This window comes from Gadus chalcogrammus, chromosome 15, assembly GCF_026213295.1.
Source record: "Gadus chalcogrammus isolate NIFS_2021 chromosome 15, NIFS_Gcha_1.0, whole genome shotgun sequence".
Classification (NCBI taxonomy): domain Eukaryota; kingdom Metazoa; phylum Chordata; class Actinopteri; order Gadiformes; family Gadidae; genus Gadus; species Gadus chalcogrammus.
The window spans coordinates 25,865,107-25,880,101 of NC_079426.1; the positions used below are offsets into that span (position 1 = coordinate 25,865,107).

The window sequence follows — 14,995 nt, forward strand, 5'->3', positions numbered from 1 at the left end:
CATTGGTGATGCCGCTCTTGAATTCTGGGTGCTGAGCCGAGAAAAAGGTGTAGGCATTCAGGGTGGCAATGTCAATTATGTTGTACCACAGCACCATGGGCCACCTCTGTGTTTGGCGCTTGCAGGTGTAGGTGCCAACCATCTGGTCAGTGGTGTCTACACCTCTTTTCGTCTTGTTGTAAAATGTGATTATTTCTGTTTTTGTCTTTCTGCTATATAGATTGCTATATAGATTATTGTAAAATAATCTTCCTGAGGGGTGACACTTCTGATATAGTCTAATTTAAAGGTTCCCATTGGATTCCATAGAAAATGCATGGGGGTCATTTTTGACCCACTTATGGAAGCTTGGGGTAGTAAACAAAAAACTACAATTTCTTAAAATGTATAGAGGGTAAGTTAAAAATGTTAATGGCATTATATCAAAAACATGTTTTTTGAGGAATACCTGGAACATGAAATGATAAGAATTTTTCATTACGAAGATATTTCAAGAAAACAACCTCACCGGGTCATTTTTGACCCACTTATGCATCTAAGGGTAGGCTCTTAAAGATATTGGGATGGTTCCAACATTCTCATATATTCTCGTTTTTTACATTCCTCACAGTGCAAATATGTGAGTTTCTGAAAACGGTGTTTTAAGATGAGACATATGTAATTATAATTTGTAAGCCCATGTTGCAAAATAACAACCTAAAATGTTGATGCATGATTGTGGACTATATGGAAATAGTACCATTCCTGGTCTTCTGGAAATGTTTTTGGTCGCTGTGTCATAATTCAGCTTAATATTTAATATATTGTTGCTTAAGGCACTCTCATTAACGAGAAAATGTCAAACTGGCACTGCATGTTGAAAAGGTTGCTGAACCCTGATCTATTGCATACCACATCAAACGTGCATATGACTTAGCAAATTAAAGTAAAGTAAAACCGAGTTTTATCTTTACTTATTTATAGCTATACATGTCCCGGACACGTCAATTACTGTATCCAAAACAGTTGTTTTAGCTACGCAGGTCCCAGACCTACACTGTAAAAAAAACAACTGTAAATTTACAGTAAATTACTGGCTATAAATTGCATTACTTTCACATTACTTTTACAGTAATTTACTGTACATATTTTCACAGTAATTTACAGTAAATAGTTCACAGTAATTAGTTCTATTTTCACAGTAATTTACATTAAATAGTTCACAGTAATTAGTTATAATTTCACAGTAATTTACATTTTATAGTTCACAGTAATTTGTTCTATTTTCACAGTAATTTACATTAAATAGTTCACAGTAATTTGTTCTATCTTCACAGTAATTTACAGTAGATAAATCACAGCTAATTACAATAAAAGTACAACTGCATACTGTATCTTCAAAGTTGTCATACCCATTAAAAAGCTGTGATTTAGCAATATGTCGCTGTGTTATAACAGTAACTTGCGGTACATACATTACACTAAATGGCTGTATTTTTACATTTTCACTGTGAAATTAATGCAATTAGGTAGCCAGTAATTTACTATAACTTCACAGTTGTCTTTCCCATGGAATTACTGTGATATAGGGATATCCTGCATGCAATATACTGTAACTTCATACACATGCATCCAAAGTAAAAGGAAAACAAAGAAAACATGCAATTTGTTCAATTCAACATTTAATTATACAATGAATCAACATTAATACATTTAACCAATAACAACCCGTTATTCACGGCACATTTCACCCTACATTGAAATCCATTCAAAGTCCAATATCTTCCTCAAGAGTGTGCTCACATGTGGGTTCATCAACCCACGCTTTTTCTTGGCTTTGGAGCCCCTCTCTGGATTGATGCTCAAGAAGCACCTGTAAATAAAACAAGAAAACAACTTTCAGTTTTACATAGATTTATATATTGCATACTTTTTTTCAAAGACAGATGCAGTATACCTTACACCAAAGACGTCACAGGCACAGTGACATTATCAACAACTAGAGGCTGCTGTTCATCACAGAGATGAAAGACCATTTTTAAAGTAAATTCAAATTTTTTGGTTCAACTGTATTGAAGTAAGCGATTTATTTATGTTAATATATGTGTTAAATCGCTCTATATTCATACAGTGATCACTTATATAGTGTGCGCGTTTCATAACTCTGATCTCTCAGTCACCTGCTCTGCAATATAATCGGCAAATAAACTTTTCGGGGATCCCACAACTGATATCCAATCAGAAGACAGAACGCTACAAACCGGCACGTCTCACTGACGGTGCACGCCTAGAGCAATAGATCTTTAAGTGACTACAATGGCGGAGCAGGTAAAAAAACCTTCCCAATGTCTGTTTTGATGGTTTTTATCATGTTTATCACACTTATGGATCTGAGATGGTTCTAGATAACTCGCTGCTTGAAGACCGCAGTGCATTAATGTGGTGACTTAGGGACGAGGGAGGGGACAGCTAACTGCATTCAGTGTCAGGAAGTTAGCTAAACTGACCTTTCCGCTTACTTCACCTTTAACTAGAAAGCACTGTGGGAAACCCTGCAATGTTCATTTGAAAGTTAAAATACCTTTGGATAAACTCCAAAGTGGAGGAGCCCTCCTCAGGATACTGCAGGTTGAAGCAATAATAGCTTGCAAACATTGCAGCTATTCCGTTGCTGAAGGAGTGGTGTGGTCCCATCACAACCTTCTGTTCAATGCTGAGCATCCATGCGGTTGGCTTCATCATGTCACCTGAAAAGAACAATGAACACACATAAAGCGCTATTGTAAAGAAGTTGGGTGCTATGAGCAAGGAAAGAAGTTTCAGTAACCTTGAATGTTTTCACAAATTGTTACCCACTTACTGATGCTCGATGGTGTTGTGCCCCTGACGGAGTCTGCAAGGCAGCACTGCCTGGAAGGCCCTAACCTTAACCAGGCAGCGCTGCCTTGAAGACTCTGTTGGGTGCACAAAACACCGTTAAGCATCATTGTTACTGATGTAATTAATTGTCTATTGCACAACTCAAACCATTATGCCCTTCTTTGCTCTCCCCATTTTTAAGTCTCCAAGATTTGGTTCACAGTTCCAGAGCAAATCTAAGTCAATACACTACCCTTGAATGCTGCATAAAAGCAATCTGTAATCTCTAAAACCATCGACTTTACACCAACTACCGGCACTACTGTTGAAAGATGCTGAATAGAAAAGATCGAGACAAGCAACACTTTTGGAAAAACAGGTTAGATCACTGATCAGCATGTTCTGTCAAAATATTGTGTAGCGCCTTGTTTATTTAAAAAACACATGGTACATTTATTACAGCTAGAAATATCAATATAAAATCCAGATATCAACAGTACCTTGGACAATCAAGCAGGGGTTGCTCGGCAATGGCACTGTGCTCTCAACATCAGCGGCAGTTGCACACGGCTGTAAAGTAAAAAGTAAATGTTACATTCATACAGTATATTGTAGCAAAGATTCAACATGGTGCATAAGACGTTCCACTGGTCCCACTGATTCTGAAGTTTTTTATTTTTTTAAACAACTTACATCAGCCTCAAGCATGATGGCATTCTTCGGTTCTTTGAAATATGCCATCAGTAGCAGAAGGACACATGCAGCCTTGTCTGACGCCTCTGGCTCGTATTTAGCGAGGACGTCCCCGATCCCTGGACGGTTGAGCTGCTGGCAAAAGCGAATGATGGTACTGCCCTTGCTGTTCATAGCCTCTTCATACTTGGTTTGTATTGAGACATCCGTCAGCAGACTGAAGTGGGAGAAAAGGCCTCTTTGCGAGAATAGGAATGGCCAATCCTCCTTTATCTCATGAATGGCTGGTGCAGGCACCCCGTTTATGAACTGGCGCTGGGTGATGTAGGTCTTCTCCATCAGATGTTCAGCCGTTTCTGCCCCTCCCATCCCTCCCTCTGCGTAGATGTTCAGTAGTTGTTGTTTTGTTTCTTCCAAGGTTGCCTCCGTCTCTCCAGCAGGAAGTTCTTCCGGACACCACCGTACACAACCGTACTGGTCTACTGGGCCTCTGGCCATTGCGATTGCCCCCTCTGCCGCCACATTGGAGGGCCTGTGCTGCCTGCGTCGCCGAGTTTGAAGAGTTTGCTTCCTATTTTTGTATTCCACTCTTGTTTTTATTTGTTGCAAAAGGGAGTAGCAGCCGTCTCCCAGCATATCTCCCTTTTGTCCGACATCGGCAAAGCTTTTTGGCCAGTCTCTCACAATCATCCGGGCGATCGTGTGGCATGTTGCTCTTGTTGGGTTTTGCTCATGCGCTAACATTTGGTCCACCACTGTCTTTATCATGTCTCTTCTGTCCCCTGGTGATGGTCTTTTTGCATCTGCCGTCGCTTTGCCAATAGCTGCTGGCATCTCTACCCATCGGACCCGGAAGTCAGTATACCATGGCCTGCCAGGCAAGGTGGGTGATGAAAAGGAAGAGTTTCTTTCGGAAGTTCTTTCGGAACTTGACGAGGGAGTACTTGTGAGGGGTGGAGATTCGACAGCAACAGGATCTTCTACTTCAACTGGTGGAAGACCTAGAAGTGAGAAAGGAAAATTATTATAGATAGAGGTACAGCAAGAAGTAGATCCGGATTCAAATCCAGGATTCAAATCCAGGTCTGCTGTGAAGAGCACTGAGCCTCTAGGGGGACACTCTAACCACCTCTAGAACCCCTGAAGTCTTAAGCTATTTTAACGATTCAACTATAAAAATAATAAAAAACATGGCAGTGTCATAGTTGGATTTACCTTTATTCTTAATGCCGTTCAGCAGTCTGCGACACTGAATTTTACTGAGGTACTTCTCCAGATCCTTCGCTTCTACAAAGGCAAGGTCTGCTCTGCTCTCCACGCCAATCTCTTCCAACACTCCCAGCAGGGAAGTCAGGGTTTCAAGAGAGAGGCCCGGTAAAAATGAAGCAATTTCTTCCTTCACGTCTTCCCGATCCATTCTCTAAAATAACAAGCCAGAATCAAATCAATATTAAAGTAACCAAACTAAACTAATTAAACTAACCTACCAATGGAGCAGAACTCAAAAACACAAGGCCATAAAAAAATACCAGCACCGTTGCAAACCTATGTTGGAGGTAACCAAGGACTGATTGTGAGAAAAGCGCTATATATATATATATATATATATATATAATTCTTTATTTCAGACCCAGGAGGATCCATATCAACACAAACAATAAACAAATACACAAACAATAAACAAATAACAAATAAATCAAATACATTATTATTATTGCACTCTCCTTACCCAACAGCAGATCAAATGACTGTGTGAATCCCCCAAACTAATTTACTAAATTTACTTAATGTTTAATATTTATTTACAAATGATTAACAATAAACAAGGGAAGATAACAATTGTAAGTAAGCATTATCAGTAGCTCCTGCAGACACGACTCAATCCTCAATAACTTTCAAAATTTTCGATTTCGGCCAAGAAATTTCATTTCTATGCTTCCCTGGTTTAAACCGTCTCTAAAAATGAATGGTGGAGAGCAATAAGTGAAAGGTGATTAACTCTGTAAGCTGGAAGAGGATAGTAATCATGCAAATCTTCATGCTTGATGCAAACATAATCCTCTTCAGCTACTCCTAATTCACAGTAGATGCCCATGTCTCTCAACTTCACGAAAGTGTGTTTCTCCATTACAAAGTGCACAGAATCCTGGAGAACAACAACGAGGTTAATTTTCCCAACATTAAGTTCTTCATCGTTGCTCCCAAGCAAAACCATCATCCCTTTTTTGTACACTGTGCCTTTCACTGTGACATTGTTACAAGCCAGTGCAGACTGTGACTCAAACTCATAACTGGCAAGAGATGCCCTGATCTTGTCATTGTAATCATTTACATACAACTCTGTGCCCTTTACTACTTGGATAATTGGAGGGAAAAGTTTGCCTGCACTAAGATAGGCTTGCAGAAGTTGGTGTCTCTCTGCCAGAGTCTGGCAAATACTTTTAAAGTTGTGTAATTTTCTGGCACACTGCTTGAAAAAAGTGTGTTTGCTTTCAAACCTTAGAGTCCACAGGCGGATAAGTGGGCCAAAGTGAAGGATGAGCTCTGGATAGTGGCATAAATAATGGTGCTTGGGTTTCAGGGGATGACCAGGGAAGAGCTGTTTCCTGTACCATATGTACTCTTCAATGATGACTTTCAGATATGCTACTTGGCCTGCTGTAATGGCTGGTGCACAGACAAGTTCCACCATCTCTCTCAGCTGCAACATGAGCTGCCATACCTTGTTGTCAGCAGGATCTTTAATCCTGTCACCTATCAATAGAGGTAGCAATCTAAGAAAGCACCAGTTTTGAACTGCATGCCCACTTAATCTCTCGCCTCCAGCAGAGAGGTCAGCCGGCTTGTCCTTGCCATCATTTCCTTGGTATTTGAATTGGTTCTTACACCGATTTAACTGCAGGTAAGTAAAATGCTTCTCCTTGACTAAATGACCAATAAACAAAGCAAGGTCATAAGAGACAATACCCTCAAACAAGTCATGGCCAAGGCATGGTGGAAGGCCAGGCTGGCAAACATGGAAATGTGTTAGTTGGTTGAAAGGAGAGTCAGACTTGATGCCGCAGACTGAGTCAGTGCCACTTGTTTTTAGATGTTGCAAATTACTTTTGTAGGCTTGTACTGTTCTTGTGATACCACACAAATGTGGTTCTTTCATAAATGTATCTCTGTCTACCTCACAGTAGCGACAGAAACGATCAGCCCTACTGAAATTTTCTAAAAAACCCCCAATGCCATGCGATCCCAAGTTGTCTCCTGAAATTGCAACCAAAGTGCCTTTTACAACATTGCCTTCACTTAGCACAATACCTCTCTCCTCCAGGACTTTGAGGTCCTTGATGAGTGGTTCAAAAACTTTGTTCATCCCAAAGTACTTAAAGTCCTTCTCCCGGCATAGAAGGACAAGCTGCATCTGATCTATAGTGGATCTATTGTGAGGTAAAATGTCAGTCAGAGTTGAGTAAACAGCTAACACTTTGTGTTTTTTTTTCCCTGATCCAAGAGGGTTAACGACCTCAAACGCATCTTGGTATAGCATCAAACCAACCGAGGAAGGCTCAGTTTTTAACAGCAGATTACTTTGAACTCCCTCCCCATCCTTAACATCCTGATAGACGTTAACAACAGAGGGTTGCAAACGTGTTGCAGCATACTGTTCTCGTACAGACTCACTTTTAAACAGTGCAGCCAATGTCTCCTGTACAGGTACATACTGGGCAAAGCACTCTTTGCCATTTTCATCATTTCCCAAGAACACAGGAACAGGCTCAACGTAGTTGAAACTTTCTTTAAAAGCACCCTTCCTCTTATAGTCTGTGCTCAGAACTCCCCTGTTATAGAGCTTGAGTAGATCCCCTCTGCTCAGTTCATCAATAGTGTTGCTTATGGTGGCCTCTGGAATACCAAGTACCTTCAATTTCTCACTTAGAATGTTAAGCACATGTGACAGGCCAATTTCATGGGCATTTTGAAAGTCCTCAATGATTGTTTGTAGTGTACTTGCTGGTAACAATAGCTTGGCTTGTAATTTCAAGTAGAGAAGTGTAAGGTTTTGTAAAAAGAGGGTTTCATCCACAGCCAATTGCATTTCTTGTTCAGGTTGTTTATCAGAGATATCTAAACATGAGTGACTGGGTTCAGGCTGACTCAAAGGCTCTGCAAGAACAGACCGACTCAAAGTTTCTGTGGGAACAGACGTATCTAGAACCGAATCATCTAAGTCCTCTATACCTCTACTTCGATGTTTCCTGGAAACATGTGAGGCAAAACTGGACGCAACTGTAAAGCTGCAGTCACAACCTCTGAATGGGCATTTGATTTCCAATCCTTCTTCTGAGTGTGAATTCAAATGCTTTACAAGGGAGTTTACAGTTTCACACTTGAATGCACAAGACTGAGCCAGACACTTTAAGGGTGTGGACAACGGCTTGCAATATCTTGGTTGTTTGTGCTCTCTAAACATATGTGCTCTCAGAACAGTGGCTTTGCGGTACATCCGAGTACAGTAAGGCACACCACACAGATAGTGATAATTTGGAGTGTTACTGTGCAACTTTGCGTGCTGAATAAACTGAACAGTAGTCTCAGACACATGCTCGCACAGACTAAATTTACATTGGAACATTGTTCACCAAAAGCATAAAATTAACTAGCTAGAAGGGGGATGGGCCATATTCTCGCACCTTCGTACTCTTTTGGCCAGGATGGGATGACAGCAGTCGTTGAAGGTCGTAGCAATAACAAACAAAACCTGTGGAAGAGAAAAAGAACACATCTTAATACTATAATTTTTTGTGTGTTGTGGGTGCCTACTAGGTTACGTCTTGTTAAATTAGTAAAATGGACTGCTAAAGCTTAATTGCACCTCTAAGTTGTAGGCCGATGACTTGCAGTCAGTAACCTTAACCTTCGTCCTCTTTTGGCCAGGATGGGATGACAGCAGTCGTTGAAGGTCGTAGCAATAACAAACAAAACCTGTGGAAGAGAAAAAGAACACATCTTAATACTATAATTGTTTGTGTGTTGTGGGTGCCTACTAGGTTACGGCTTGTTAAATTTGTAAAATGGACTGCTAAAGCTTAATTGCACCTCTAAGTTGTAGGCCGATGACTTGCAGTCAGTAACCTTAACCTTCGTCCTCTTTTGGCCAGGATGGGATGACAGCCGTTGACGGTCGCAGCAATAACAAACAAAACCTGTGGAAGAGAAAAATAACACATCTTAATACTATAATAGCAGGGTTGCCAACTTTGGGACTTTGGCTGGAGTGAGACTCTAAAATATAAGTGTGAGCGGCTAATTTTTTTTGGACAACCCTTAACCCTAAAAAAGTGTTTTATACAAAATAGTCCTCGTTTAGTAAACCCTCATCTATGAAAAAAAGTTAAAGAATGGAAACGCTTTTTCATAATGTACAATCTGGGCCACCTTGAATCATTTGGGGAATTTAAAAGTGCCACTTGCCCGATTCTTAAGTATTCCAAGATATACCCTGGGTTAGGCTCTACACCCCGTGAAAATCGACAAGATATACTCTTTGGTAAAGACAAACGTCCCACCAATATTTATACCACTTATGTCATTCATGGTTTTATATTTATAATTTTTTATTTTACTTTACATTTAATTCTTCATAATTCAGGCATTACAGAACTTTCATGGTCATAAATAAAAAATACGAACTGCAGTTTAATTTCTTTGTTTGTTCTTGAATTGACGTAGAATGGAGCAAAGGCTCATGGGATTGGGAAATGCGTTTATCCAATAAACAGATGGAGGTCAAATCTATTTATTAAATTAATTTTTGATTAAAACCGTGCATTCTGTGTGAATGTGTATTTGAATGTTAACATTTCGTTTTTAGTTATGTAATCATTTGAAAGTCCCTTCAAGTTGAAAAAGCACATGCATTCTTATTATGGCCACACCTGGCGTACTAAATCAACTGTGATCAGATTGGTTAAAAAAATAGAGGCTGCGTGTGATTTCAGTTCCGGTTCAATGCATTTGTAATGAGGGGGCGCACTTCTGTGCAGTGTGCACATTAGTCGTCGTTGCCAGCAGGCTGCACCCGACAGCCAAGGGATTTACATGTGGCATAGCAAGGTAAGCAGCAGAATTGTTTCCCAATTAAGCGTAATTTAGAAATGGAGTTGTTGAGTATTATGGTTTCATGAAAGCAAGGACAGCACTCTGTTGCTTTCAAAACTTTGAATCGCCGACAACGGACGTTTCGGGCCGCGCGCCCTTCTGCGTGTAATGGCTTCTTAAAGGCCATTACACGCTGAAAAAGGGAAACGTCCGTGGTTGGCGATTAAAAGTTTTGAATGCAACAGTGCTGTCCTTTCTTTCAGGAAAAAATATTACGATACGTTGGATTCAGCACGCAGTTAAGTTATATAAAGAAGACTAGTTAGTGAGCGCGTTACTTCATACATTCGATTTTTTTTCTTGCCCCTGTGGAGGCTTGGGTGTAGGGGGTCATTAATATTTGGTTTTATTTAGTATTATGGTACAATATGTAGATGGGCCGACATGTCCACGGGTCGATTTCCCGAGTAAATTTATAATTTTAATAATTTGGATTTCCCCGCGACGGTTTTGCGGGGAATAGCTGTCTCTGATATAACGGACATTTAGCTGCTATTCTTTGGCAATTTGACATTTTAAGTTGGCCATATGAGCAATGTTGTTTCTTAATGTTACTCGTATATGAACGTAGCCTAATATAAACATAGACTACGTTAATGTGAAGTAAATATACACAGCTGTGATAACCGCAATAACTTATCCTGGCATAGCAGTAGCCATAAGCAATTTGGCACAGAGTCTAGCTGAATGTCATTGATGATAAAGCTAACGTTAGTTAGTATATCTAGTTAGTCATCTATGAACGAATATGGTCTAACTAAAGTTGCTCACAGACCGACAGTCAAACATGATCGCTATTCGTGTTAGTCTACTTACCAAGAGTTGTATATAATATGAAATAATTATTAGCTTATTGCTGTAAATGTCAGTACGACCGTAGTTGCCAACTACATCAACGGAAGATGAGCATCTTCCCTGGGGAGGCTCGTGCGCCTGGTTCAGGAGCAGTGTATTGCTCGAGCAGTCAACTGCTCTTGAACCTCGCGCTCGAGGCTCCCCAGAAACTGGAACGTCAAGGTTCATGTTCGTTTTACCTTATTTGTGTATTTTGCTTGGGTGCCATTTTGATGTTTTTGCCAGGATCAATTCATGTACCCGTCATTTCAAGGTTATTTTCCCTCACAAAAGCTAGAACTTGTTTGGGCAATTAGTTGTGCAGTCCATTATACATTGTAAAAAGCCTGTAGTAAGAGAGAAAATAAAAGACATGATTATGTGTACTGTAGGGATGCAAATTATCGAGTAATTCATTAATCGATGGTTGTTGCATCTTATCGATCGATGATCGATTAATTGATAAGCGGCAATTCTTCTGAGAAGCTGAATTTCCTTCTGAATGTGACACATTTAGGTGGTAATTCAACGAAGTCGTTTAGTTGTTGTACTTTAAAATACATTTACATTTAGGGCATTTAGCAGACGCTTTTATCCAAAGCGACTTACAAGTACATTTGTCAAAAATACTACAAAAGAAATCGTTCCCTATTCCCTATATAGTGTACATGATATAGTGTACTATATAGGGAATAAGAATTCGGACACTACGCTGAACATTTCTAAGTCATTTGCGTCAGTAAATGCGCCGGGTATTTGTGTGACGCAGACAGATGCGCCCACATCAAGTAAACAAACCGGGCACTCACGACGAAAGCTGGAGGTTGTATTGATGTTGAATGTTACATTTCCTTGTTTAATTAATTTTGAATGTTAAATATTCTATGTTAAATCCCAAATAAATTGTTGACATTTCTAAACGAATGCCGGAGACTCCATCATTAAATGTATTTTTCGCGGTTATTCGGCTTCTTCTTCTCCCCTGGAAAAATACAACCGCATTGCATTGTGGTATACGGGAGTAACATGTAGGGAACATCGTATGTACCCTATTTTAAGTCCACTATATAGTGCCCTATATAGTGGACCACTGAGAATTCGAACACCCTAGAAAATGGCGTGCATCCTATTTAGTGCACTACATCCATGATAGGGAACGATTTCGAACACAGCTAGTGTCCCGCTTTTCGTTTGTCTTGTTCTGCTTCGCTTGTGTTCCCGCGTGTGCGTCAAGTACGTCTGGCGTCAAGCGCGCCCTCTGGTGGACGGTTGGGGAATTACGGGTTAAAAATGCGATTAATTGCAAGTAATTTATTTTAATCGAGTGATCTCTTATCGACAATTAATCGATAATCGATTAATTGTTTGCATCCCTAGTGTACTGTGATCAAGACACCCAAGTGGTTTGACATATTTGGTGTAACTGATGTTTTTCTTTTACTCTTGCACCTTCCCTTTTAATCTCTGAAGCAGTGTCTCACACTCGAGTCCTGACCGAGGGCCTTGAAACTGGCATGCCTGTTCAAAACATCTCCAGGACAACAAGGTTATTTTGTGTTGACGTGTATTGAATTCTTAAGGGCAAAGGTTACTCAAAACAGGCAAATTCTGTAGAAACTCCATAAAAAGAAATATTAACTCACTAAGACCATTCATGAAACATCAGTAAGCTGCAGTTTGCATAGCCAGTCAGTAATATTTTAGTTCTTTCAACTGCGACTGCTTGTAAAAAAAAAAATGCAATGACGCCACCAACAATAACCAATACAATGTTGTGCCAGATAACCTCAAATATAATTAGCCTACTTCCTATTTGTGCAAACCCATCAGATGCCTTTGAAAAAAACAAAAGTGCAAAGATGCTTTGTCTGAAATGAGTTCCCTTACCGTTTAATTTGGAGCAAGTGAAAAAATCACGGGCTTGTGTTATCTGTAGGGTCTCCGTTGTTGTCAACAGCTTCTCGGAGAGCTGGATGGAGAGGGTTTGCAGCGTCTGTATTCCAATTGGTTGTCAGGGTTTTTGCATTGGAAATGCATCAGTGAACAAATCGCCTGCTTGTGCCATCCGTAAGGTCTTCGTTGTCAACTTCTTGTTGGAGAGCTGGATGTAGAGGTTTTGCGACGTCTGTATTCAGATAAGGACTGCACGATATGGGCAAAATATGATATCCCGATATTTTTTGGCTGAATGGCGATATACATCTCGATATTTTCTATAGAGTGGGATAGATGGCTTTGTCGCATTGTCCTGCGTACTACGGTGAGGGTTTCAGTGCGCCCTAACTTAAATCCCCCGCCCCCTCCCTTCTCCGTTCCATTTGGGAACATGTTTGGTTTAATTTTGCTTGTTTCGTATATTTTAGTTAATTAATTAAGGGCGCCTCCAGAGGGCGCCCCCAACACATTGGATCGGCCCTCCGCTTTGTGGCCGCATTATCATCTAGAACGTGTATTAACTTTTGATAGTCTAACGTGGTCCATTATCCCTTACTTGTTGCAAGACACAGTAGTCTACACATACATCTATACATAAGGTTTCTGAGGACAGCAGGACAAGTTGGCACATCAACATTCACAAACGGAAGGCTTGCGCTACTCCATCTAGGCACTTTGAGTTGTAGCCTCATACCATAATTGAATGCCGCTTCTTTTGTAGCAAGAAGCAGCAAGTGTTATTTTCACAGAAGATGAACACATACCAAATTTTCTGATAAGTATATTAGCTTGTGCATACATCATACGATACTGCCTGCAAATTTCACGGTCATTAGACTGGTCATCAGTTATGTAATGTTATAAGTTTTTAGCCTCATTACATATGTTAAGGACTCTGCCAGGAAAGGAGAAATCAGTAGTTATCAGTTTCTTATCTGCCTTACTTCATGAGCATCAGCTGTATGTGGCCTTAGTGCCTAGATTTAATATGACAACCGCCACTGTTGTTTGGACCGGCGGGTAGACGTAAACTGGCAGATAAATCTAATTGTTATGATTTCTCTCATTCATTTCTTATGTTTGCATTTGTGTCTTGCAGAAGATGAAGGAGAATGCGTGCAGTGGGCTGAATAGAGAATTCGTGAATCAAAGGCAACACCATCAAATGCATTATGAAATTAAGCACTATCAGGTTGTCAAGGCTGTAGCTCAGCGGGCACATGGTCCTGGATACCTGATATATATATATATTTTTTAACTATTTATATATGGAATCTGAATGCACTCCAAGAAATGCTGCAGTTCTTTGTGCCACAAGAGGCCAAGAAGCTCTACTACAAGAAGTTAAGGCAGAAGATGAAGATTATTACAAATTATCCAAGTCAGTTCCGACCAAGTAATTTGATTGGACAAGAGGCATTCCAGTGCTGATATAGAGTATAACAGCACTGGGTCTTTTAACTATACACGTATCGCTCCCCTTTACGGGTGTTCTCATAACCGTTAATGTTATTAACAATCTTTTTGTAGCTTAGATTGCAGCTAACTTTGCACAGCAAATATGAACATGTTTCCAGGAATAACATTGGAGTTGAATTAAGAATGGTCGCCAGAAGAGGACCAAGGGAACCTAATGTAATGCTAATGTGTTAATGTGTTGCTTGGCAACAGTTTGACCAGTTGCGGATCTATTTGTGTTGGCGGAGCCAAATAAATCATCAATGAACCAAAGAAATCTGATCATAATATGTTGTTAATTATTATTGTTAACTAATGATTGGTGCTTGTAGAACTGTTGTATAAAAGCAATATCACTCAGGAGGGAGTGCTTTTGTACTACGGCTGGGATTCGGTCGTAGGTATGAGGCCGTTGGCCGAGTGCCGAAGAGAATCACAGCCGTGCTGATATTCAGTACAACAGCACTCTCGTGTGATATTGCTTAATTATTCTGTTCCCAAATTCCATAAAAAGTCTGATTACTAAGAAATATTGATGTATCATTACTTTTGTCAGTTTCAAGTTTTTGTTTTAACACAGGTGTACCAACAATGTGTATGATGTATGACTACCTAAGCTGTACATGTCTTTAAAGATATTGATGCAGATATTTCCACATTTACATTTCTCAGTGCAAATGGGTTTTTGAATAAGTTTCTGAAACTAGTGCTTTGAGATGTTTGAGATAACAAACATTTAATATGTTGGAAATATTTTTGGTCGCTGGTCAGCTTAATATTTAATATATTGTTTCTTATGGCACATTAACGAGAATGTCAAACTGGCACTGAATGTTGAAAGGTTGCTGACCCCTGGTTACTGTATTCCCTCTCCCGCTCCATTACATGCATGTTCGTTTATTTCAAGTTAACTTGTTTTTCTGTGTTATTACAACCTTGCAACACATTTCCATTAATGTAGTTTGTTTATTCAAATGGGTATTAAAACCTTAATCTTTGTCAAGCCAAACTCTTGAGTAATTATTTCAAAGAATAGGGGCGTGGAAATCAATGAGGTAAGTGGGTTTTGGGGCTTATCTTATGACTA

The 14,995-nt window shown here is 39.8% G+C and overlaps 1 protein-coding gene across 4 annotated transcripts; it reads right to left on the reverse strand.

Moving 5' to 3' along the window:
- Positions 1–1,227: 1,227 nt before the first annotated feature.
- On the reverse strand, positions 1,228–12,703 carry LOC130404755 (uncharacterized). 4 transcript variants are annotated; one of them, XM_056609645.1, is made up of 8 exons: positions 8,620–12,703; positions 8,396–8,505; positions 8,214–8,281; positions 4,747–4,951; positions 3,532–4,532; positions 3,339–3,408; positions 2,561–2,726; positions 1,228–1,852 (listed from the first exon to the last, which is right to left on the reverse strand). In XM_056609645.1, the coding sequence occupies exons 4-8, from the start codon at positions 4,946–4,948 to the stop codon at positions 1,732–1,734; spliced, it is 1,560 nt and encodes a 519-aa protein (XP_056465620.1). In that variant the 5' UTR covers positions 4,949–4,951; positions 8,214–8,281; positions 8,396–8,505; positions 8,620–12,703; the 3' UTR covers positions 1,228–1,731. The 4 variants fall into 4 exon arrangements, with proteins under 4 accessions (XP_056465620.1, XP_056465618.1, XP_056465616.1 ...); XM_056609643.1 differs by lacking the exons at positions 1,228–1,852; positions 2,561–2,726; positions 3,339–3,408; positions 3,532–4,532; positions 4,747–4,951 and having other exon boundaries at positions 4,996–8,281; positions 8,620–8,726; positions 10,498–12,703; XM_056609641.1 differs by lacking the exons at positions 1,228–1,852; positions 2,561–2,726; positions 3,339–3,408; positions 3,532–4,532; positions 4,747–4,951 and having other exon boundaries at positions 4,996–8,281.
- Positions 12,704–14,995: the final 2,292 nt, after the last annotated feature.